Source organism: Balaenoptera ricei, chromosome 10, assembly GCF_028023285.1.
Source record: "Balaenoptera ricei isolate mBalRic1 chromosome 10, mBalRic1.hap2, whole genome shotgun sequence".
NCBI classification, from domain to species: domain Eukaryota; kingdom Metazoa; phylum Chordata; class Mammalia; order Artiodactyla; family Balaenopteridae; genus Balaenoptera; species Balaenoptera ricei.
The window spans coordinates 5580450-5605982 of record NC_082648.1 but is presented as its reverse complement, the minus strand read 5'-3'; the positions used below and the strand labels follow the sequence as shown (position 1 = coordinate 5605982).

The window sequence follows — 25533 nt, the reverse complement described above, 5'->3', positions numbered from 1 at the left end:
CCCAGTGATACATTTCTATGATAAGTTTTCAGAATTACTGGGTCAGAAAGAGTGTAAATGTTGTGAGAGTGTGTGTCTCTTACACATCTTGCTATGTTGCTTTCTAGAGGTTTGCTCTGGGCCTGGGGTGACAGTAGTCCCAGAACAAGGATAATGAAATGAATTGACCTGCTTTCTTGGTGTCGCCAGGTACAACATCCAGGACAAGGACACCTTCTTTGATAATGCTACCCGTAGCCGCATTGTAAGTAAAACCGGTTAACCAGGTGCTTAACCAGGTGTGGTGGGCTCGGGAGGGGGAGAGGAAGCCTGAATCCCCTTTGGCAGGGCATCTCTCGCCCTCCCTGCTGCCTCCCATCATCCTTTGCTTGGAGTTGCCTAGCAACTGGAAGGAGCGTCCAGGAGCTTCCCAATCCCAGTATCGAAATAGCCAACAACTCTTCTCACTCTTGGCTTGAGAGGCGGGTCTCCTCTTTATGGTCCTCCACCCAGGCCCTTCTTAGAATCACAAAAGCAGGGAATGTCAGAGCTGGGGGGGACTTTCAGCTAGTCAGGTGACCCCCTTGCTTGACGGTTGAGGAAACTGAGGCTCTGAGATGCAATGAATTGAAAAAAAATTCAGGCAGATCGTTTGTGTCCAAATGAGGGTTCATTGCTGGGCTGCTGAGTTTCCTTCTTCATCCCCAAAGAAGTCCTGCGCGTTGCTGTCACAGGGAATGCTAGAGCTGGGCAGTTTGTCCAAGGACAGAATTACCAGCCCATTCAATAGGAAGCCAACATTTGTGACTGTAGCCATTCTTCTACTGTCTTTTTGCCTTTTGAAGTCAAGGTTTTGGATTTTGCAGGGTGGTTGATTCCCCTGGGCCCTGCGGCCCCAGTCTGAGCTGTAGGGCATCTCTGTTCACTGATCCATTTATCCCCTCCCCACCTGGAGAGCATCCAGCTTATGGACAGAAAAAGGGAGAGAAAAAGGGGCTCAAGGAACGCTGGTCACTTAGGCCACAGTGGAAACATGGCAGCATGTTCCCACTGATCCCTAGGAAAGAACTTAAGTTTCAACAGAATGAGGAATAAAAGTTAGGTACCTAGACGACTTCCAAGCCAGCAGGGTGATGAGAAGGGTAAGAAGGGGCAGGTGATTGGAAGAAGATGCAGAACATTTCCAAGTCATGCTGAAAACACGGCCGTGACTCTTTGCTTGCAGCATGGGCAAGAAAACACCTCAGGTCCCTTCGCCTAGTGTTCTAGCAAGATTTAACACGGGCATATGATTTCTCTTATCTTCCTACAGAAAAAAGTGTAAACTTCCCATTGTTGTAGTTGATGCTGTTACAAGCTGTAAGTCTCCCTACAGCTTGGGTCCCACGACTGGGGGGGACATTATAGGGCATTGTGGAAATTACCCGATAATTGCGAAGTGCTTGTAAAATAATAGACTGCCATATAAATGCTGTTCCTAATTATCACTGCAGTTGAATACTGCACTATGTTATAAGTGAATTAAACATTCTTGGGCCCCGTTCTGCTGGAAGTTATTTATTTACCACTCCCTCTAGGTCTGTGGCTGGAATGTGGGAGTGTAAATGATGATGGAGTAACACATCTTTTCTCGTTCTGGAAGCTTCTTCCTTCCCCTCCTGCCCTTTTCCCAGTCTACCGCACACTGTGACGGGGGGAGAAAAGGGCCTTGAGTTTTGTCCTGGGGTCTGCTCTGCCCTGGGCTTTGGTCTGAGGACCTCGCCTGCATCTCCCTGTGCCCCCTTCCCTGTGGGCATCTGGGCAGCCCAGCTGTCTGTCCCAACGCCGACTTCCTTCCTGGAGCTGGGAGCAGGCTTGAGACCCCTTGGAGGGCACTAGTTGGCCTGCAGGTTTACTCTGCCCTGGGTCCCTGCTTCCTTGGCTGGGACGCTCTCAGCACCCCGCCCTCCTGAGTGAGCGACAGGGTCCCTGCAGGCCCCACAGTCGGGGCTGTTGACCTGTTGATGTGCAGTGGTCACCGAGCAGCAGCCTGCCGTGTGCCCAGGATGCGCTATGACACGTGGAGTCTTGAGGATGTGTGGGACCTGCTCTGACTGGGGAGGCATGATAAGGACTTGCGGGAAAAGCAGAGAAGTGATAGCACCAAGGACCAAGATGTAGGTGGCCCTTTTCTAGTTGCCAAAGCACTTTCATGTGTCCCCAAAGCAGCTCTGAGAGACAGTTCCATTGCAGGGGGGCCCACGGGCCCTCAGGACCTGCAGGGAGCTCGCTCAGGACCCCTCAGCGGCAGGGCACTGTCGGGGCTGGTGGGGAGGGCACGCCCCCCCTCGCCTTCCCTCCCGGCTTCCTCCTGGGCCCTCCAGAGGGATGTGAGTCTGGGCTCCCCTTCCCTCCTGTAACTGCAGTCAACTTATAGGCTTTTCTTTATTTTGCAGGGCGGGGTGGCAAACGGGGGGTGTGTGCCTGAGGGGGTTAGATGCTTTGTTGGAATGTCCGTGAGCTGGGCACATGCCTGCCCATCCCCGCCCTCGGGCTGGGGACGCACCACGTGGCCCAGACGTTCACGGCCGAACTGTCGTCTGTTTTAGGTACGCGAGATCCTGAAGCGCACCACTTGCTCTCGAGCCAACAACATGATGGGTAAGGACCCTCCCACCGGGGGCCGTGCTGCAGGGGCTGGGGGGCCAGGGAGACTGAGAACAAGACAAACAGACGCCCGCATGGAGGGGGCGCCCTGCCTGCCCCCATTCCTCATGGGGCTGGGGCTGCCCCCTGACCTTCACCCCAGGTCTCTGTCCTTCCTCTCCTTTCCCTGGATCCTTGCTGACACCTTTCACTTGATCCCGAAAATTCAGCTCCTCTCTCTTCACAGTCTCCAAAAGGTTTTAATAACCACCCAAATCATGGCAGCTTTTTATTCGTTTGTTTTTAAGAAGAAAGGCATCTTCGAGGCCTTTTAGTCCAAGCCCCTCACTTGATGTCTAAAGAAACTGACTCCCAGAGAGGGTGAATTAGTCTGCCGGTACCTCTTCTGAGTTCAGCGTCCTTGTCACCACTAAACCTGTCTGGCTAAACCTGTCTGCCTTGTGGTTTGGTTTTTGAAGCTGGGGGTGTTTGTGTTTGAAGCAGGATCCTCAGTGTTTGGGAGCTTGCAGTATAAGGCAGGTGGGCCGGATGCTGACGGGTGGTGGAGGGGACACAGGCGGGGGTGACACGCTGAGCTTAGGTCCACGCGCGGTGTCCACACGATCCCCCTGCAGGTGGAACACTCTTTCCAAAGGGGCTGCTGTCACTCATCACTCAGAACATACCCTGGGGTGACACACCTTTGGCTTTTGAGGCAGCTTTTAGTTGAAAAGAGTCATTTAGAGGCAAGTCTAGGGAATAAAGTAGGCCGTCAAGCTGAGGAACAATAACCACGATGGCAGTAATAATAGCTAACGTTGGAGAGTTTATGTGGGGTCCATATGCTGCCTCAGGCCTGAGGGAAGGGGGTGAAGAGGGAATCAGAGCAGGTGCTGTGTAGTGACAGTATCATTAGAACAGTGCGGGACCTCTCAAGGGGGCGACTGTATATGACTCTGATGTATTCATCTCACGACAAAATTTTAAATACCACTCCAGTGTTAAAAAATCAAATCTTCTACATGGTGTTGTCTGTCTGGAGCACGGTGCTGATGAGACGAGACTCTGAGTGAGTGAGGCGGGGCATTGGCCCCTCAGTCCCATGGGATGGACCGAAGCCCTCACTTTGAGCGCTTGTAGCCGAGGACCACCAGAGGCGTCAAGAGGTCTGAGGGTGTAGTTTGTATTTTCTCATGGCCTCTATCAAAGTTCTGGAATTTACTCTCACTTCTAGTCCAGTTCACTCCTTGGTTCCAGTAATCTGCCTTTTATTCACTCACACCCTCCTTGGATGGACCAAAACTGCTCCCTCGGGTGTCACAGGTGACTCCGTCCTGCCCGCGTTTCATGGCCTTTTCCTCCGTCTTCATCTTTCTATATCCTTCCAAACCCTCTCACTGAACCTCCATCTTCTGATAGTGGGTATCCAGGGAGGATACCAGGGAAGATCCTGTTTCTCCTTCCTGGACCACACTTTGCTTCCTCTTCCTCCTCCCCCATTTTCAAGGTTGTCTTCTCCACGTTCCCTTGGCCTCCTCACTCTTGCCCTGCACAGAAGACATGCAGCCGTGAATTTCTATTTCCCACTTCTGTCCCCCATTGCACACCAGCCTTTCCAGCGGCCAGCTGGATACCTCCACTGAGATATTCCCAGAACCTTGAAATCAGCGTCCGGCTGTGCCCATTTCCGTCTCATTCCTCTCTCACGCTGTCCATCTCTCCTGCTTTTCTTCCTGTTAACGTGACCACTGCCCTCTCTGGTTTAGCTCCTGCTGTTCCCTTTGCCGGGATGTCCTTCCCCACGTCTCACCCGGGCCCACCCCCAGACCGAATACCTCTGTCCCCCAGGTTCTCCCGTTATGCCCTCTCCTCGGAACTCCCATCAAGTTTGATGTCTTTCTTGGTGATTATCTGTGTCCGTGGCTTAGACCCCCGAGACAGTCCTTGAGATGTGTCTGGATCACCTTTTATCCCCCAGTGCACTTGGCTGGCTGGCTCTCCTGCACGTTCTACTCAGTCGATTTGCTTTAGTGAATTAATTAAACGTGCTCAGCTGGCTAGTGTCATAGCAGTAGCTGGTGAGTTCCCGGTGATGTGTGTTTGTGGACAAATGACTTAACTTCTCTCCAACCCAGTTTTCCCTTTAAGGTAAGAATTAACGTGTCTCGTAGAGTTTTTGTAAAGATTAAATGAGAAACTGTTAGTTTGTTTTGTAAACTGGGAAGTCCTTAAAAACTAAAGCTTGTTTTGAGGGACAGCCTCCAGATTGTTGAAAAGTCATTAGAGACCCTCTGCTTTAAGACAGCAGTTTTTTTTCCTTTGAGGATCTGTATTTTTTTTTTTTTCCCCGATGTCACAAAGTCAGACATCTTAAGGATTTTGTTATTGAGTAGTTTTCAAAAATTTCTTTCTTTTTTGACATTCAGAAAACATTTATTGAGCACCTGCTATGTGTCAAATGATGTTATAGAAACTGAGAGATGGCAAGATGAATTTGACCTACTTTCTGTTCTTGTGGGGCTCTTAGTTTAGCCATATGGACAGACACGTAAACAGATAATTATGAGATAATCGGGTAGGTATGATATTAGAAGTGTACAGAGGGCAAAGGGAGCACAGATTCAGAACAGCCAGCTCCCATGGATGCATCTGAGTATCGTCATAAGTTATCCAGTGTTAGCTTCATGACTCGCCGGGGAGGTAGGTGTGTCAGGAATGATCATCTCCAGTTACCACGGGCACAGACAGGAGGGGTGGCTTTTCCAGAGCCACATACTGAGACACTGTTAGAACTGGGTCTAGAACCTGGGTTCCCTCCTCCGATCCTACTTCTTCTGCCTTTGGGATGCAGGGAACTCAGCGTGGCGTTTGGCTGAGTCTTTATGGGCTGTTGGTTCCACAGTAGTTGCTGATGACTTACTAGCTCCTAACAAGGGACTGAACTCTGCTTCCCAGGAGAGGAGAACGCTGAAGGCCGATTCTCAGGTTCTTTGACTTCCGCCTGGGAAAATACAGTACCCTTTAAGCTTTTTGGCCAACTTACCATCTTACTTAGAAGATCAGAAAGAATGAGGAATGTGATAACATTGTGAGGCCTCAGGATAATAACGGATCTTTGAGCCATGGGTAAATTTTGATTTTATTGCCCTTCTCTCTGGTTTTATAGAGAAACACACATGGGCTTAGAATTGGATTAGATTTCCTCCGGAGGAGGGTTGCCTCATAAAAATAAAAGAAAAAGGAAGAACAGGATTGTGTGCAGAATTGTTTTCCAAGGCATTTTCATTGATCCTTCAGCCTTGGAATTACCTTTTATGTGGTCATTACTTTTGTGACCAATTTACAAAGCTATATTCCCTTTCTCATTGTCCTCAATTACAGTGGAAATTAAAAGATGGAAAAGATGATAAAGATTAGAAATAGAAGATGGAAAAATAAAACTAAAGATAATAATAATTCAGAATCACTCCTGTTTATCTGGTATTATCACTTTCTTCTTTGTAGAAAATACATTTTTTTGAATGCCTACTTTTGCAAAGCATTATGCTGCATACAAGATGTATGTATTGATTTATTTATAGTCCTGTCTTGTTCCACAAAATTTCTGAGGTGACTTACAAGAAAAACAATAAAACAGCATAATATAAATAATAAATAAAGAAATGAGAAACAGGAAAAACACAAATTAAAATAGAATGTTGAAACTAGGAGGGAAAAATAGGCTACAAATATGCAAACCATACGGCCCTCTAGCTTCTGCAGTTGGGCTGCAAATTTGACCTTGAACCAAAGTGAGAGGGGAATACAGTCAGTGGTGTAGCACTTAATGTCCTCAGCAACGTCTTTTTATATAGAAATTTTTCTAAAGTCTCTCTAAAATTCCCTGCTTTCTTATATAGAATATATCAACATATGGTCTCTACATAAAGGCATACGTAAGCTTTTCTGTAAGATTCAGGATTATCCTTGAGAATATAAGGTTATTTAAGTTTCCTCAAGGATTACCTAAGTATTATTAGGGCTGTTTGCCCCACAGTCTCTGATGTTTTTGAATTCTCAACTCTGGTGACCTCCCTCCCTGAGTTTCGCTATTTCAAGGTTTGCCCTGCTATTTAGGACGCAGAAAAACAAACTCATTAGAATTTGGGGTAAAGAGAGAGCGAAAAGGCATTGCAGGAGGATCTGGAGGATTCTGCTGTGGCTAGGTACATAACCTTAGGGAATCGGTTGCCTGAGATTGAGATACTTTTTCTTCTGGGTTCTCTGTTGTGAGAGCTGAGATAACCAGATAAGAGATCTCTGTACACATGAGGTCTTCCTGTAACCAAGAAAGTAAGGACCCCTTGCATGTGTGTCATTGTATGCTTTGCAAAGCACTTTCACACTCTTTATCTTCTTTGATCCTTTAACTCCCGTGCAGAGTAGATTCAACAGATATTAGATACTAACCACTTTCCCAACAGAGAGATTGACTTCGAGCCCAAGGTTAGAGATTTGGAGCTGATGGAAACCCGAGTTTCTTGGCTCTTCTTCAGTGCTCTTGTAAATTAATCAGTTAATAAACGGATGAAGTTATTAGGAAAGGTTTTCCAGTGAAGGTGGAAGCTGAGGTCTTCCCCCGTGACATCCATTCATTCAACAAATATTTATTCGTATTCTACATATCATTCATGTTCTAGAACTGGGGACTAGAGTAGAGACTCAGACACAGATCCCTGCCTTTACGGAGCTCACATTTGAGTGGCATTTGAGAAGAACAAATAAGCCACATGGCTGTCTAGCGAGAGAGATGCATGCAAGCAAAGCAAATGATACAAAAGACAAGAAGGGAACCACTCCAGAGAATCAGGTTAGGGTCCCAACAGGAGCAAATGACACACTCACATGACCACCATTCAGGGCAGGAATATCAACAGAGAGACCATTTACAAAGGTGTGGCCTGGCAGTTGGGGATGCCAGGGTAGCATCGTGACCTGGAATTAGCGGGAGAGCTGTTACCATCTGTGTACATGGTTCCCTGTGCTCTACAGTAGGACCTTGTTGTTTATCCATCCTATATAGACTAGTTTGCATCTGCTGATCCCAAACTGCATGTTTAACCCACTCCCCAGGTGACTCTCAGGGACTCTAAAGGTAGACAACGATATGAGCACAGGATGGGCTGCCACAGGCTTCTTGCCCTGCCTACGTCTGGGAGTGGGAAGAGTGGTCCACGTGCTGGCCTTCTGGGGATCTGACTGTTGCTTCTCCGAAGTCCTCAAACGAAACCAAGTCTTCTCTGTGAAGGGCTTAATCTTTGTTGTGGTTTTTCTAACATTTGCTATATGGACGTTCACCGTTTGGTCCCTTTCAATGTCCTAGCCAGCAGTAGGGTCTCTTGGACTTCCTGTTGCCTTTTTTTCTTTACTTTCTTTCTTCTTTGGTGAAAGGAGGGGCAGCAGGATAAAAATTAGCAGAAGAAGGCAAAGAAAGGGGAGCTGACCTTGAAAAAGGATCGGCATTTGGTGACTGTCTAACTTTTAATTTGGGGTGGTTTGTTCTGTAACCTCCCCAAGAGCCAACTCACCCTTTCTCTTTTATTTACCTGGGAAGTGAGGGCTGGTGGGCTGATACACACACCATGTCCAGAGCCTGGAAGTACTTGTGAGTTTGGGATCCGCAGGGTGGTGGTAGCCTGTAAGTCATCACAAACTTGGCCCAGCCCGATGGTGCCTCCTAATCAACATAATGTCAGATCAGTGGTTGGGTTCAGGACTGTGCCAGTTCACCCCATTCTGGAATGCCTTTCAAGTGTGCTTTATCGTGGAAAGAAGCCCAAGCTTCCTTCACTGACACCTTTCCTGTTCCTTCATATGAAAGTTGTTGCCTTTTCATGGACAGAAAATTACAGCTTGATAGAGCTACATTTTCATAGATATTTTGGCATCAGAGCATTTAAACAAATGTATGCTTTGGGCATCTCCCCTCCCTACTCAGGAGACGATGTCTTAATTATTTTGACCGAAGCCAGACCATGTTGTGTGATGTAAACATCTGGTTTATCATTCATCCAGCTGAACTGGTTTATATTTTGTTAGAAGAAAAGGCTTGGGATTAAAGGCATTTAAGTAATTAAGCACACGTCAAGACAATTTGATGATGGGTAAATATAGTCCCTGTTCAATGCACTGTCTGGGGGGCTCTGGTTTAGATTTACGTCCGGCTGGAATACAGGGATGAAAGCAGAACGCCGGGCAGACTGGGCCCTGTTCTGGGGGGAATCAAAACCAAATGAGTTTTCAGGGGTTGAGCATCATGCCTCTAAGTACCTGTCCTGGTGTTTGGCCTGGAGGGGCACAGCTGCAGTTCCGTATCACTCGGCAGCACTTGCAGGTTTTAGGAGATTCTCACTTTGGGAGGCGGACCAGAAACTGTGCTTTGGGTCAGGCTCTGTGTCCAGGAAACCAGAGATGTCTTGGAAGCTAAATGCGAAGCCTTAGGTTTTATATTATGAGGGTGTTTTCAGGTACCAGTCCCAGGGCCTGAGCCCACCCTGCACTGGTCCTTGACCCTGACCCTGTATTTGCAGAGGACCAGTGTTGCTGGGCTTGGCTGAATCAGCAGAGCTGTGGCCATTGCTGGGCAGAGAGAAAAATGTGAGCCTTTTCCCTGGGGAATTGTGGTTCTAAGCAACAGATATGAAGTACCCGGTGACCTGAAGGGACTTTGGGGATCAGTAAAGAAGTCCTCGGTGGGCCATGCTTTGTTTGGGCCAAGGCACTGCTTCTCTTTGAGGCGAGAGGGGAAGGAAAATGTTCTCAGTGCTTTCTCCTTCTTGCTGGCCCCCCTTCTGGGAGTAGGAGGACAAAAGATTGGGTCTCTCTCTCTCTCCCTGGGTCTAGAGCAGAGAGGAAGGACTTTGGATGTCATCCTGAAGAGGAAAGCTTTGCCGTTATGGCCAGATGGAGGGTGCATGATGGAACCAATTAGCCCTTTTTGCTGAAAAGAAAGGAAAAATTCAGAATTTCAATTTTCAAAGCAGGGACTCTTTTTTTTTTTTTTTTTTCTTAAAGTTTGATTATTTTCTTCTTTCAAACTGATTTCCATGCTTGTTTGGGGGTAGAATCTTGGTGTCTGAAGTCTGTGGCTGAGAGGCCAAAGCAGTTCCCTTTCTTGGGCGAAGTTGTGGATGAACAGTTACTTTTCAGCTTGCCTCTCCCCCTCCCCATTCCTCTTCCTTTCGTGTCCCATCCCCTCCCTCTGCCCAGCAGCCACTGACGGAATGGCTGAGATACCACCTGAAGAGGGGGAGGTGCACAGCCATGGGCAGAGACACAGTCAATGACAGCATCTTGAAGCTCTGGTTATCTGGTTTAGGACAATTCAGCTTTGATGACCTGAGTCGTCTTGGTTCCTCTCTTTAGGAAGCAGACTAGTCAACCAGAGTTTAAGTTTCCTTCATCAGCATGGGTTGCCAAAGAAAACTGGAGTAGCGGGTAGGTGGACGCCTGTGAATCATGGGAAGAGATGCTGAGATCACGTTCGCCATAGGGCTGCTTACTCTTTTGGGGAACAACCGTTATCCCTCCTGTGTTCCCAGCAGTGAGGCGGGAGCCATGGGAGACTCCCGTGAGAGGGGCGTGCTCCCTGCCTCAGGTACCTTGCGGGCCTTTGGAGGGCACCAAACAAGGCGTGAACAACATTCTAGAAGTGAAACTGGCATTCACTGCCAAGGAACTTTATTTCAGATGAGACGTAGGGTGCATAGCTTTAGACCTCCGACGATTCGAGATCTGTTTTGAAGCTCTGGTGGCAGGAGCCAGGAGTTCAGGATGTCGGCCCAGTGCTCTCAGATGCTGGGCTACTCTCTAAGCAAAGCCGAGAACTAGCAGGGGAGCTCCACACCTGCTGAACTTCTCCACGCAGTTTGGCGACTGCCTTCAGGGTATATGCTGCCGCCGTGGCAACCAGGGGGTGGGTATGGGTGCAGGGACTGGGTGAGGTAGTGCGTGGGGTGGGGTCTAGCTGGAGCCCTGCCCGCCTGTGATGCTTCAGCCTGTATCCATGTTGACAGCTTTGAACCGCCCCCCGCCCCCTCCCGGCTTGGGATCCCTCCCCTTGATGATTGTAGGGTGGCTTCACATTGCTGTGGTTATGGCTCTTGAACTGATTAATGATGCTCAGAGTGAAATTGTAGTCCTCGGAGGAAGACAAATCTGCAGCTCCTTCAGCCCCGGGGCACCTCTCCCCAACCCGTACTCCCTATACCCACCCTCCATCCCCCCTCCCCCACCTCCCCCCCCTCCCCCCCCCCGCCCCCCCCAGTTATTTCTGATGTTTTCTGTGCATGCCGAGGAGGAGACGTAAAACCAGGAAAGGACTGGCCCTTGGGTGACGCCGCAACCCTGAAATCTCAGCTCTCAACTCACTGGAAGAGTGGCCGCTTCTGCCAGGCGCCCCTGCAGCCTCCTGAGGGCCTCTGCTCCCACGTGGGCCCCTGGCCAGCCGTTCTGGCATCCCAGGCAAATAGGGGCATGATTTGAGGAAGAGGAGGCTGATGGAGGGAGGAGGATTGTTTGAGAACCTCTGAGGCTCCGAGCACGCGGTGGGGCGCTGACTGTGTGCGGGAGGTGGAAAACCATGAATTTTGACGAGTCACTGTCGTCTGGCTTTGTCACACGGCCTGGCCGTCTCTCCAGAGTCGTGTGCAAATGCAGATTACTTAGCATTTGGACGTCATGCGTGTTTCCCTCCAAAATCGAATTTCTCCTCTTCACACTACGGTCTACAGTGTCTCCAGAAAGAATGGTTCAGGGCAGAAAGCGTGCTTGAGACAAGGGAAATCACTGTGTATCAGAGACCCCGCCCCCTGCCGCCCCACTGCCCCCCACTGAATGTGCATCCCCGCATCCCCGCATGGCAGGGTCCTCGAGCTGATGAGATATGATCCCTTCCATCTGGGAGCCAGCAACCCAGGGCAGACTGTCCTGAGTGACAGAACATACAGGGCACGTTATAGTCTCTGAATCCAAACATGAAGGAAATGAGGGAATAATAGTGGCTCTGTGTTGAAATGAGCTTCTCTGTGGTGAGTGTATTGGAGTTACAGGGACGGAGCCGCTCCTTCATGTAACATCTATTTAGTAGGGTCTGCTGTGTGTGTGCCCGGTGCTGTGGAATACTGTCGGGGTTAAAAAAAAATGGATCCCCTGTTACGCGGTTTTCCAACTTTGTGGTCTCAGGACCTCTTTACACTTTTAAAAATTATCGAGAGCGCCTACAGGGCTTTCATCTAGGTGGATTATATTGATCAATATTTATTATATTTGAAGTTAAAATCGAGAAAAGTTTAAAGCACAAGGATACACAAGCCCACATTCCATTAGCTGTCCAGGGGTGATGTCATCACAGGTCACAAAACTCTGCTGTAGACTCGTGAGAGAATAGGAGTGTAAAAGCAGACAGTGTCTTAGTACTATTATAAAAATAGTCTGACCTTATGAACCCCCTGAAAAGGTCATGGGGACACCCGGGGTTCCCCAGGTCACACTTTGAGAACCACTGCCCTAGGGATCTAAGGGTCCAGGCCGGTCAGTCGTGGACCATAATGCACGCTGCCTTGTGAAGGAACAGGGAGGGGCCAGAAATGAGTTGAGATGAAGGGCGGTGGGATGCTCTGACGGACATGTTTATTGATTATAATTACAGTAATCCCTGTGGTCATTCCTATGCCGGTCACTGAACACAGATATTCTCAGCGCACAGCTGTGGCCATGGAGGAGGTGGTGGTGAGGGTTCCGGGACCAGAGGGATCTGAGTGTATGAGGACAGGACAGACGTGACGTTTGAGAGAGCGTATCTGCTATTTAATCATAACTTTGCATTTGGGAAATGAAAAAATACTGTTCTTATACTAAGAAGTCAAGCCCGAAAGGAACTTCTCGACTGGGAGGATCTGGAGGGGTAGGGGTTCTCAGCTGAGAGGTGGGGCTGGGGGAATTAATATTTATCAGAAGACCAAGGTCAAGTTGAGAAACCCCTGCCCTACGGTTACCGTTTTCATCTTCCTTCTTCTGCAGGTATTAATTCTCTGATAGCAAATAATATCTACGAGGCTGCCTACCCCCTGCACGACGTGAGTACCACCTCCATCAGTCAAAAGGGTGAACACTGCAGGCGACATGATGGTGGATATACGGGCAGGGAGGCAGGAGGGAATGACGAACCACCTGGGCTGGCTCCGGACCACTTGTGAATGAAAATAATCCCCAGTTGGTTTTTGCCTGTTGTCTCAAACTGTTTCTGTTATTTCCCGATGGCAGAACGAACTGGTTTTTGTCTGGGCGTCCCCGCGCTCCCTGCCTTGATTTTGGGGAAAGTGTGAGAAGACAGATAGGGCGTGTGGAGGGTTAAAGGGAGATGGGGAAGGTGGGTGGATAGCGGGGAGTGCAAGTCCCAGACCCGGATAATAACGCAGGCTGGACCGTCAGGCCCTCAAATGACTGAAAGTGATATTTTATATGTGATAGCTTTGTGTGGATGTGAAATTCCTCATTCTATGCGAGGATATATTAAGTGTCAGATCTTTTTTCTATCTTGACATTTTTTAAGGATGTCTCTCAAAATCCCTTATACTGTTGTTTGGTTAAGAAAACAGAGAGACTGTAATTAAAGCTTTTCTTGGCTGAGAGTAATGTTATAAACTTCCTATAACATAATGCAGTGATATTCTTCAAGATGATTCGTGAGGAACTGAACTGGCCCGTGAACTCGGTGCCCCCAGGCTGCCCTGTCCACCCCATTGGTCGCTTTAGCATCTACCCCACAGCGGTACCAAATGAGACCCCTGGGGTGGGGACCCCTGAGTGCCCACAGGAGTTTCCCAGGTGACCTTTTCTCCTCGCCAGCAACCTTGCTGTGGGCACACGGGAATTGAGGTTCTGCCGGGTATGACCAGGGCGCAGGGGGGTTTTCCTGATGTGCTAGTCCGTTTCCAGGTCGGGCTCTGCTGTTGCATTTGCTGTGAGGAGGTGCAGGGGGGTCTCTGAGGCTTGTAAGGGGAGCCGCCCTGGGTGAGAAGCTGCCCACAGGAAACACAGCAGGTGCTGGTGACCAAGGAAGCGGACCGGTGTCTCCTTACGTGTCATGCCCTTGACCTTCCTTAAATGGAAATGAAAGAAAGGGATAACGTTAGAAAATTTAAAAGAAAACGCTTTCTCTGTCTTTGATCATTCCATTGGCCTTCTCCTCCTACAGGGTGAATGTGATAGTCCAGGGGATGACGTGAATGACAGAAAGGTAAGCCAGCCTGATGCTGCGCTCGAGGACCACGCAGGGGTGGGGGGGGGGCTGCGTAGACGTGTCCTGGGTGCTCTATTTACTGCTTATCTATCTCCAGCCGTTCTTCCACAGCTCCCTGTCCCCAGGCATTTGGAAGTATGAGGGCATTTCTGGTCGTTGACGTGACTGTGTATGGGGGTGCTACTGGCATTTAGTGCCTGGTGGACCGGTGATGCCAGCCATCCTGAAATACATCCCACAGTCACACACACAGGCAGTATCCCTGCCCCTGATGACAAGAGAGCTTCGGCTGAGAAACACTGAGCATCCACATCCCTTCAGTGATAGATGGGGAAACTGAGGCACAGAACGATTGTGCACCTTGCCCATGAGAACACTGCTACCATAAACAGAGAAGGGGCTAGTGCCCCTCTGACCCTCAAATCTAGTGTTCCTGCTAAAAATATACCAGCATCCATGCCGCTATGGCTTGTTTGGGGAGGGTCACCCTTAAGTGATTCTTACTCTCTCCGTCGAGGCAGACAGGTGGGGTACAGCCATTCCCAAATGATAGATGGGAAACCTGCTGCGTATTCCGGGCAGCTAGAAATAGGTTATATTTAAGGGAGGGAAAAGGGTCCCTTTGGAGGATTCCCCCCTATGCCAGTCACAGCTCCTGCCTGGACAGCTCTTGTCCCCAGCCCTCCATCTAGATCCCGTTTCTTCTGTTTGCTGGTACTCTAGGAGCATGGGTACCACCCTTCCCACCACGGCATGATGCTTTGAGCATCACCCAGCCTCTCTAGTGGGGGCTGCCCGTCTGGCCATCACCCCCTCATGCCATCTCCCACCCAGGTTCCCCAGCCTTCAGCGACTCTGGTGAACGGAGGAGGGTGGGCGGGATGAGGAATAGAAGCCCGCGTACCCCCTCTCCCCGCCCCGGCTCTGCTGTCTGGAAAATCATTCATCCCCCAAGTTGCTTTTGAGCAGCCTTCTTTTTATCCAGCCTATTAGTCCCTGTTATGAAGTGTTAAGTATTAAAAACATAAAAAGGTCTTTTCCAGAAATACTGCTGTGATTGCTTACATATGTCCCCTGCTCTCCCTGCCCAGGGAATCTGCTGTAGTTTTTCCATGTTTTAACCTCATCTGTTTTCTATCTGATGCTAATAGTCTCAGTGGTGTTTAATTTCCTGAAAAGTCCCGGATCAAATTTAAAGGAAAAGGAGGAAGCCTTTCTCCCCACATCTCACCTCCCTGGCCCCAGCCATTTTCTGTCCTCCTACTTTTTCTTTTCACATTACTCCCCTTTAAAGAGTGATCACCACCTACTGCCCACCTAAGAGACCTCCTGCTGGCTGGGTGGTAACCCTCAGCCCCTCAAGGTAGAACACTTTACAGGAACATTCCAGAGATCAGGAACACACAGTACTCCTGGGAGAAATCAGCCAGCCCCCACCCCCCACCCCCCACCCCCCGTTTACCTGCACAGAGGCAGAGAGAAGCAAATTGTAGACTATCCAAAATACATGTACCTTTGCCTGGAGTGATATTATATTATTGTTAACAATAAAGCCTTTTAACAGAATGTCTCCCTCCCAGGAATTGTTTTGCTTAGGCCACTACTACCTCCTCCCAGTGCGCACCCCAAAGGATGGAATGGGTAGAGTCTGGCAGGCAGAGGGGGACCAGCCAGGAGAGAGCTGCATCTCGGTGGTTGCTCGGTGAAGGTGGACAAGTGTCTTGGGAAGACAAGCAACCCATTTCCTGTGGCTTTTCCTCGGGTTTGCCAGTCAGTCCTGGCCTCCTTATTTTCCTCTGCCAGGGTCATGGTTAGGGAAATAAAGTTTGCTGTGATGGGAGATAAGAGAAACCAGGAGTGAGAGTGAAAGCTTTTTTCTGTCCATTTGGCTTGGGAAACAGATACCCAGCACGGCAAGTGAGACTGGTTCCAATGTCCATGAAATGATTGTCCCGTCAGGACTAAAACGCTGGTGTCCAAATTCTAGCCAGTGCTACCACCAGGTGGACACGGTCTTTGATGTATGGCAAGGGGACCTCTCACTGCCGTGCTGGCTTCCTTCCTAGAGCTTCAGAGGCATATGGGTGGGCCCTAAAAGGTATCTTGGAAGAACCAGCCGAAATCTCTGAATATGTGCAGCACGTTTATTCGTATGTGTTACATTGTAATAGTCTAGTGTTCTTCCAGAGGGCTGCGGGAAGGATTTTGGTGGGGTGCAAGGGAGAACCCTTGAATTTGGTGCTGGAGGAGGTGGAGAAGGGTTGAGAACTGATGGGAGATCGCCCCTCTGGGGGCCTTTAGGGGTGATCCGCCCATCCTGCCCGTACCTGGGGTTCGCCTCCTTCTTCCCTGCGATTTGTGGCTGTTCCGGGGATATGCCTCATAGGCGGAGAGCGATCTTCCCCGCCACTCGCCTAGTGCAGCCTGCAGTCTCGATGACTCAGCTCCCTCCCAGAGCATAATTCACGAGAGGCTCCCTCCCTCTGGAGAGCAGGGGTTTCTTGCCTTTCTAGAGAGCTGGGCTGGGACGGTGTGGATGGGCCCCTCCCACTGCCAGCAGCCACCTCATTCCACGTGCGCCAGACTTACCTGCTTTTCTCAGGCATCCCAGGGGAGGGACTGTCACCACCTTCCAAGGGCTGACTGAGTGCCACCAGCTCCCCGTGGCTTCCCTGCCCACTTACAGGGAACCCAAAGCACAGGCTGGAAGATACTCATCTTAAAGTTTAGAAACTTTAGCAGTTTCTAAACCCTTGGTCCTGAATTTTCCGGCTTTTGCAGATGATTATCTTCTCTAGTGGGCAGTTAAAAAGTCAGTCTTGTCTTTCTGACGGGAAAGGTACCTTTCTTCTTGGTTTCACTTGAGGACTAGTTTTCCCATCCTGCACAACTCCCATTTTACTAACGGGGAAGTGACCTGCCAAAAAATCCAACAGGTCATTGCAGGATCCGGGGGTAGAATTCCGTCCTCTCCCATCCTGGCCCACCGTGTCCCATCAATGCCTCTAAGCCGGCTACAGCTGGCGTCTTTCTGTCTGTCCCAGGTCCAGCTGCTCTCTGAGGAGCTTGTGGCCTCAGGGAGGGCCCCGAGTCTCATGCATCTTGCCGTTCTCTGGCATTGCAGATGGTTTTAACAGTTGGGTTCTTCATAGTCTCATGAAATACTTAAACCAACTGACCCACTGTCAGATGTGAGCCTAGGAAGCCGACCTGGCCTCTTGTATGCTCTGATCCATCAGGTGGTGTGGTCCCCTTGTTGCTTCCTGCCCTAAAGGTTTGGGGTCAGACCCACATGCTTGGAATTACGTCCGAGGCCTCTGAAATAAGGCTCTGTGAGAAGGAGCTGCAGAGCCTCCTGACTCTGTTTGCAGGCTTGGCCGGTAGGTGAAGAGGACATGGCGTAACTCTGAGGGAGAGAGTGTATTTGCTAGGAGCTCATTAGAAGGTTCTAGACTCTGCAGGGTTAAAGGGACTATTGCAAGTCACTCTGGTTGTCCTCTTGCACTTGGCGCACACAGCCTCATCCCTGCTGACTGCTGGTCTGTCCCGGGACCCTGTAACCCGGGGTTTAGCCCGATCCACCTGGTCTCGAACTGTGTGATTAAACATTTGTAGAGACGGGGAAGGGTCTACAGCACCCTCCCTCCCCTGCAGGGCTGTGCGAGCTGGCCACACGGGGGTCTACAGCACCCTCCCTCCCCTGCAGGGCTGTGCGAGCTGGCCCGGCAGAGCCACACGGGCAGTGTGCAGGCATCGTCGCATCACCTCCCAGGTTTGACGCCCTGGAGCTCCAGCTCTTCCAGGGGTTGCCTGGTGATCTCCTCTGCTGTGTCCATCTGGCCCATCTGGAACCACTCTTGTCAAGATCAACCATGGGTCACTGGGTCCAGGGTCACTTCTTGGTTCTCATCCAGCCTGACCCATCAGCCGTATTTGACCCAGATGCTCACCTTCTTCCCTTGGAATCCCATGGTCCCTTGGCCTCCAGGACACCACCCACTTCTAGTTCTGTGGCATGTCACCACTGTTCTCTGCCTCTTCTGCTGTTCTTCAGTATCCCCTTGACCTCTGAACGGTGGAGCACCCAGGGCCCAGGCGTCACGCCTCTTCTCTACCTCTCCCTATTTGACAGTTGGATCCGTAACTTGATGACTTTACAAATCATGTCTTCTCTGACTTTGGACTCTCCTTTGAACTCCAGACTTTTAGATTCAGCTGCTCACTCTGTATCCCCACGTGGACATCTACATGGCATCTCCAACAAACACCTCCCAAATGGAACTCTTGGTTCCCCTCCCTAGCCTGTTCTTCCCCATTTCAGTGAATAAAATCACCATCTACTTGATTGCTCAGGCTTCGTTCTCATTTTCTCTCACCCCACATCCAATCCAACAGTAAATCTTATTGACTCTACCTTTAAAATACAAGCCGAATAAACCCCTTCTCACTGCTTGTCTCACTGCCTTTGTGGTACAGGCCACCATCACCCCTCCCCTGGACCATTACAGTAGCTCCCCTACTCCTATACCAGCTCTCACTCTGTTCCCCCTGCAGCATCCAGAGTGAGCCGTCTACACTCTTAACAGTACTAGATCATATCCCCACTACCGACCCCGCTGCTGCCAACCTCCTAATGGCTTCCTTCAAAGTCCAAAGGTCTTTGCATGGCCCACAAGCCCCTGACTGATAGGGCCTCCCCAGTCCTTTCTAACTGGGGTTATGTCCCAAAATTCTCCCCTTGTTCAGCCCCAGCCTTCCGGCTTCCCTCTTCATCCTAGGACACGCCCTTTCCTCTAGGCCTTGGCACAGAAGGAGTGTTCTTCTAGCTGAAACATAACCCCCCCACTTCCTTCAGGTCTCAGCCCAAATGTCACCTCCTCAGAGAGGCCCTCCCTTGCCATCCTTTTTTTTTTTACATACCTATCAATAATTACTTTATTTTTTTAAATTAATTTATTTTGTTATTTTATTTTTTACCTTTTTAAAAACAATTTTATTGGAGTATAGTTGATTTACAATGTTTTGTTAGTTTCAGGTATACAGCAAAGTGAATCTGTTATACATATACACATATCCACTCTTTTTTAGATTCTTTTCCCGTATAGGTCATTACAGAGTATTGAGTAGAGTTCCCTGTGCTATACAGTAGGTCCTTATTAGTTATCTATTTTATATATAGTAGTGTGTATATGTCAATCCCAACCTCCCAGTTTATCCCTCCCCCCTTTCCCCCTTGGTAACTGTAAGTTTGCTTTCTGCATCTGTGACTCTATTTCTGTTTTGTAAATGAGTTCATTTGTACCATTTTTTTAGATTCCATATATAAGTGATATCATATATTTGTCTTTCTCTGTCTGACTTACTTCACTCAGTGTGACAATCTCTAGGTCCATCCATGTCCCTGCAAAATGGCATTATTTCGTTCTTTTTTATGGCTGAGTAATGTTCCATCGTATATATGTACCACATCTTCTTTATCCATTCCTCCATCGATGGATATTTAGGTTGTTTCCGTGTCTTGGCTATTGTAAATGGTGTTCCCTGGTCATCCTATCTAAAATAGCACCCTACCCCCCTCTTCATATTTTACTCCCTACCTTGCTTTATTTTTCTCCGTGGCATTTATAAGTTAATATTTGTCTCTGCACACAAGGGGTAAGCTCCATGATGGCAGTGACTTTGTCTGGTTTACTGCTTTATCCAGTGTCTGGACAGGACCTGGCACAAGGTGGATATTCAGTCAGTACTTATTAAACGAGTGAATAAATGAACGCCAGGGCTCATCTGGCTGGACTCAGCAAGGCGAGGGAGTGAAGAGCGAGGGGTTTTGCTTGGTAGGTGTAGCACACCCAGAGTGTGATGAAGATCACCTTTATTATTTGGGGAGGAGAAGTCAGCTCCTACAGCCTCCTGCCTTTGGAGTCTCCCTGTGGATGTCTCATGAGAATTCTGGAAGCTGGGCTTTGGGGATTCAATTTGGACTTGCCAGGATGGGTTTGGTGGGGAGGGGTGTGTGTCAAATGTTGACTTGCTAAGCTGAATAAAAAAAGGTGAATAGTTGCCTGCTTCACCTCTAATCTGGTTCCCTGTTTTTTTTTGTTTAGCTGCTGTATCAAGAATGGGCGCGCTATAGGGTGTTTTATAAGTTTCAACCTATTGACCTCATCAGGTAAGATGTGGGAGGGGACTCCTGGGAGGACCCAAAAGGTGTCTGCCAGCTGCCTTGGCTCCTGGAAGTGTGTTGGCCGAGCAGAGGGCTTGGTGTCCTAGGCTGTGATGCCCCTGCTCTGTGTCCTACAGGTGGGGAGCCAGCTCCTGGGTGGGGGAGGGCAGTGCCAGCTGTGGGGCAGCAGGTAATGTAGACGGATGTTCCGTGACTTGCATCTTGGGGTCTTCAGCACTGTGGTCTCTCCCTGCCTGCTCTTGTGGGGAGAGGAGTGAGTAGAGTTCTCTCTTTTATTATCGTCCCTCAAATTTGCCTAGAGAAGAACGTGGGTGAAGCAGATCCTTGGGTCATTCCCAAGTAGCCACAGTATTGACCAAGAGAAGGGAAGACCCGGCACATCATATAAGGGCTAAGCCAGCTGGTCTGCGCGGAAATGCAGGCTTTTTATGGCTTCTCCAAAAAATTGGAAGGGAGACGAGAACTGGGTCCTAAACCTCTGCCTTCAGCGCTGCTCCTAAAATGATGTCCTGTTGCCTTGGGAATTTCCCCAGTTTCTACAGAACATGGGTGAAAAGCTTTTTGAAAGAACTTTCTAGAAGGCAGTAGGTCTGACTAGCCTCAAGTGGGTTGAGGGCTCTAGGAACTCCACGGGCTGTTGAAACCCCACCTCTTTCCCAGCTGGCATGTTGGAAGGACCCCTGTGCAGTGGGGGACCACTGGGCTGAGTGGGGTCTGGAGACTGGGGTCTTGCCCAGGCTTGGCCACTAGGGGTGATTGTTGCTCTGGTCAAGTCACGTCCCCTCTTTGGTCTTCGGCATCCTGGTTTTCCGAAACTGGGAGCCTGAGCTAGGGCTCTACGGGGGAAATTTGATAGAGCACGCTTATTTGGAAACTATGGGGACCCTCGGCCCTGTGCCTGACATGGCGGACTCGCTGCCACTCAGTCACCCGTGGCTCACTTTAATGAGCTAATTCATCAGCCAGCAAACTCAGAGAGTGTTCCTGGCTGCTCGCCCTGGGCTGGGACCGCGAGAGGGGTGGCCGCCAGAAGGATCGAGTCCAGAGGGAGGGATTCCAGCTTCTTCTTGGAAGAAGACAGCAGCCTGGGAGTCACAGTTTGGGCAGCCTCACCTCCCACGCAGAGATGGGACGGCCCTCCCAGGGAACTGGGAGCTCAGTTGGACGGCAGGTGTTTGTTCCAGCTGAAGACCGTTAGCCGAGGGGCTGGGGTCGGGGAGCGGGGCCACAAATGCCGGTGACCGAGGCCCCCTCACCCTGCACCTCCCGTCCCCTGGCGGCCTTTTGTGAGGTGCGGCCACCTAGTCTGTTCTCTGGGCCACACCAGGGCTGCTTCCTCCGTGCCTGGTGAGCTTTGATCGTCCTCTCTGCCTCTCTGGTGGCCACCCACGCTGTCGCCTGTTTTCTCCAACTACTCACTCCTTTTGAAAAAATATGATGCCGGAAAATAAAAATTCTCCCTCCCGGAGAGCCCCATGTTTTCCTCCGGAGACTTCAGGTGACCGGCCGCCAGCTAAGTGGGCGACGGCTCCCGCGTGCACTCCGTTTCAGCCTCACCTGCGGGGGAAGAGGTGCCTTCGGAGCAGATCCTGGCTCTGGGGTCTGGCGGTTCCCGAGGACACAGAGCCCAAAGCTGTCCAGACGGGCGCAGTGTGCTGTGGGGCTGGGGGCTGTCCATTGCCGCTCGGGTCAGAGGGCTCGGGGGCTTCCACACCTGCTGCACGACGCCAGTGGCCTGGATGTGGGGTTCGGACACGCCTGGAGCCTCGGGCATCTTTCAGACACTGGCTGGAGGGGAGGGGATGGGGCACGGGTAGTATGGGGGCTGTAGTGGGGGACTGTGGCCTACCCAGAGGGGTAAGGAACTTACTCTGCTGGAGAGAGACGAGGGGACTGTAGTGGGGAGAGAGGGAAGGGACAGAGGCGTTGGGGGCATAGGTGGGTAGCAGAGGCAGGGCAGCCAGGAGCAGGCAGCTGGAGAGGAAGCTGGGGGGGAGGGTGTGGGGAGAGCTCCCCGCGCTCAGCCGGCTGCGCCTAAACTCGTGTGTCCACGTCACCTCCTTCCTCTCCACCATCGGCCAGTCCCCGCTCTCACACCAGCTCCTGTGGGTGTGTCTTCAGCGCCACTTCTCTCTGCTGCCCCTTCTTCTCCATCCTTCCTGCCTTCACCTCTCGGGACCTAGTGGCCCACAGGGCCCAGCCTGAGGCCACCCTGACCCTGTGGTTCCGTCGCAGCTCATGCCCGTGAACGGCGCCCTCTTGGTGCCCACGTAGGAACTGCACCCGTGTGGTCAGTGCTGAAGCATCCGCAGAGGCAGGGGCGTCCTGTCGGAGCTGAAGGTAACTCCTGCGAAGGCCCAGCAGAGGTATTGCCCGCCCGTCGCCCTGGGCCCCCAGCTCCTCATGGGCAGCACCGGGCGCTGTTCCTCTGCCGGTGCCCGTGGTTTGGAACAGTTGAAAGCACGGAGCAGCTGAGAGCCCAGCGGGGTGGGAGATCCGTTGGCATGTAAAGCTACCCTTCCCCTTCCGCAACCCTTCAAGCCTAAGCTTGAGATTTAGGGTTCGAGGCTCCTTTCCCAGGTGTGTAAAGTGGACAGAGGGGGAGCAAGATGCCCCTTCCCTGCACCCCGCGCCCCTCCCCCCCAGCTGCATGGGCATCTGGGCCCAGCAGGCTGCACTGTGAGATTGCTGATGGGGCCCCCAGCCCAGCAGAGCGCTCCACCCTGAGTCCTAGCCTTGTTCTAGAAACCTCGGGGCCTGCAGGCCTGAGTGGAGTGTGTGTGTGTGTGTGTGTGTGTGTGTGTGTGTGTATGTGAGTTGCCTGGGAAGCCCCCCAGGGAGGTATCCAGTAGCGACCCCTCCCTCACAGAAGAATCTTCTGGGAACTCCTAGCCCGAAGCACTTGTGCCCTGGAAGAAACAAGGTTTGTGTTGGAGCCAGTGGGGGAAATGATGTTTTAGCTGGAGGGAAATGGCCCTACTAGTCCCTTGGGGCCACATGAGTGTCCCTGCAGGCGGAGGAGTAGATTTCTGCCTGCACTGCCCTGGGTTAACTCCCTGACATCCCAGGAGGGAAATGGCCTTTATTTTCTGGGGAACCCGGGAGGCTGGGCCTTTTGGATTTGTACAGGGGTGATCCCATATTAGTCAGCGCCCTGCCCTGTCTTTTCACTAAAATGAGTATCTGCTCATGGGCAGATTTTCTTAGCTGGGAGGCTTTGATATGGATGAGATAAAACCACAGGCTTTGAACATCTGAGTTAGATTTAGCTACTAACCATACTTTGCTGAAGTTGAGATACAAAATTGTATTTTAAAGCATCTGCCGCTGCCTAACTATGACAGCATGTGGAGGAGAGGGGCCCAGAAGTCCACCGGGCTCAGGGGATGTGTAGCTGTGGGCTTTGGGGAACGGGCCAAGGGCGTCGTACACGGGCAGCATCCACTGTGTCAAATCGGGGTTACAGTTTAGAGAGGCGTAAATGTCTCTTCCTCGTTCCCTCCTCTTTCAGGGATGCCATTTCACGAGGGAAGCTTCCTAAGATTAGGCCCTGGGCGTGAAACCCATCCCTGTGGCAGGTCTGGAGCCCTCTCAGAAATGTCCTGCTTCCTCAATGACCTGACAGTGGTATCTGTGCCATCTCAAGTGCCTTTGGGCATCATCTGTGGATAGCAAGAGTGGCACTGTGCCTCTTGCTACATGTCTTTACCATCCTAGACTTCCAGCCCTCTCCAGCCCCACCTGGATGGAGAGCCCATCCAGGACCTGGGCATCACAGGAATTGGCTTTTCCTCCTCCTGATAAAGGGCAGAGGTGCTTGTTCTTGCCAGAATTCCCCAGAAAGGCCACTAGACGGTTGCGTGGTTTGGTCCATCCCTGTGTGTCTCTGAGCCCCACTTCTAGCCTCCTGAAACGTGACGCATGCACATCCCTCCAGGAGGGAGATGGAGGAAGCCACGTTCTTTCTTAGGAGGCGTCTCAGCAGGCCAGGCTCAGGAAGGACCGGCTGCAGCTGGTTTGGGGGAGGGAATGGAGAGGAAAAAGTGCTGATCAACCTGTGGTGAGTTATTTCCTGAGCCCTGCTGCCTCCTCCTTGATCCTTCCGTGGGATTTATGAAGGCCGTTCAGCTCAGTGCAATAAACATTTACTGATGCTCACAGTGAGCCAATCTCTGGAGACACAGTGAGACGTAGGGCGGAGTTTGTGTCCTTACGGAGCCAGCAGTCACGTAGGGAGACAGACCCATGGGAGGCAGGATGGATTGAGGGCTTTTCAGGACTGTCATAGAAGCACTAACATGATAGGTTGGGACAACAGATGGAGAGTGCTTGCTACTAGCAGAATAAGGGAAGACTTCCTAGAAGAGGTGGTGCTGGAATTGGAAACATTGCTTTCTGAAAGGCTGAGGTTAAAGGTCCTGAATGTGTCTTTGTCACCAGCCTGGGCTGCCCCGAATATGGACTTGTTGTTGAGCCTGGTATCGATGGCCAGAAATCACAGTGCCCCAAAGCCAGGTCCCTCCTGACTGTCAGTTGGGAGAGGTCAAGTCAAGAACTTGACTTGCAGATCTCGCTCACCTGCATGGACTGTGTGCCAACCTGGCCCGTGTCCCTGGCTCTGACCTGTAAGTTAGCAGAGCATCCAGGGTTGGAAGGAGATGAGGCTGGACCCAAGAGAGGAAGCCAAGGAGAGGTGACGTGTGGGGCTAGCACCTTGGTATCTGCAGGTCTCAACCTTTGAAGCCTTGGATTTAGCAGGGAAACATTATGCCGGCTGGAAAGAAGTCATGTCTCATGGGCCTGAAGAAGATTTTTTCCTTTACCTCTGAGGGTGTAGGAACATAGTAGACAGAGAAAAACCGGCAGTAGCTGGTTGAGGCGAGGCAGAAACAGGGATAATGATGTTCCGTGCTGTTATATTGTGGCCCATTTTACAGACTGGGAAATAAGTCAGGCTGTTCATAAAATGTGAGATGTCCCACTCTGCTTTCTCTCCCCGCTCCCTGCAGAGTGCCACTCCCCTCCAGGTCTGCACCCTCTAGAGGAGAGGAGTCGGCCTGGGGCTGCCAGTGGACCAGGAATTGAATACGGTGCCCCCAGCTCTAGTCCGAGGCTGCACCCAAAGGCCGTCCTGGTCCCCTGAGGGTGGCCTCCCTGCCTTCCACAGCTGGTGGCTCCTGGTTCAGATCAAACTGAATCTTCCTTCCTGGAGTATCAGCCGTATGGTACTTGGTGGCTCCCATGGCACCAGGAAGCTGCACGCGTACCCCCATGGCCGCCCAGGGTTGCACGGCCGGAGCTGGGACGGGCTGAGGGTCTGGTTTACCAGCTCACTGCCTCCTTGACTCCCTTATGTCACGTCCTATTTCCCGAGGGGGAGAGAAGCTGATATTAGCCTGAAAATATGTGACAAAGCTGTAATTTCCTATCCCCTTGGACCTTGTGTGCAGTAAACTCTCAGTTA

General features: G+C 50.8%; 1 protein-coding gene across 2 annotated transcripts in view; it reads left to right on the top strand.

The window, feature by feature from the left end:
* ANO2 (anoctamin 2) overlaps window positions 1-25533 on the top strand; it is a 361403-nt gene that overhangs the window by 98251 nt on the left and 237619 nt on the right. For both annotated transcript variants that reach the window (XM_059935146.1, XM_059935145.1), the window contains 5 exons: window positions 190-244; window positions 2568-2619; window positions 12664-12719; window positions 13841-13882; window positions 19990-20054. In XM_059935146.1, coding sequence (XP_059791129.1) covers window positions 190-244; window positions 2568-2619; window positions 12664-12719; window positions 13841-13882; window positions 19990-20054 — 270 coding nt within the window. The remainder of the gene's footprint in view (window positions 1-189; window positions 245-2567; window positions 2620-12663; window positions 12720-13840; window positions 13883-19989; window positions 20055-25533) is intronic.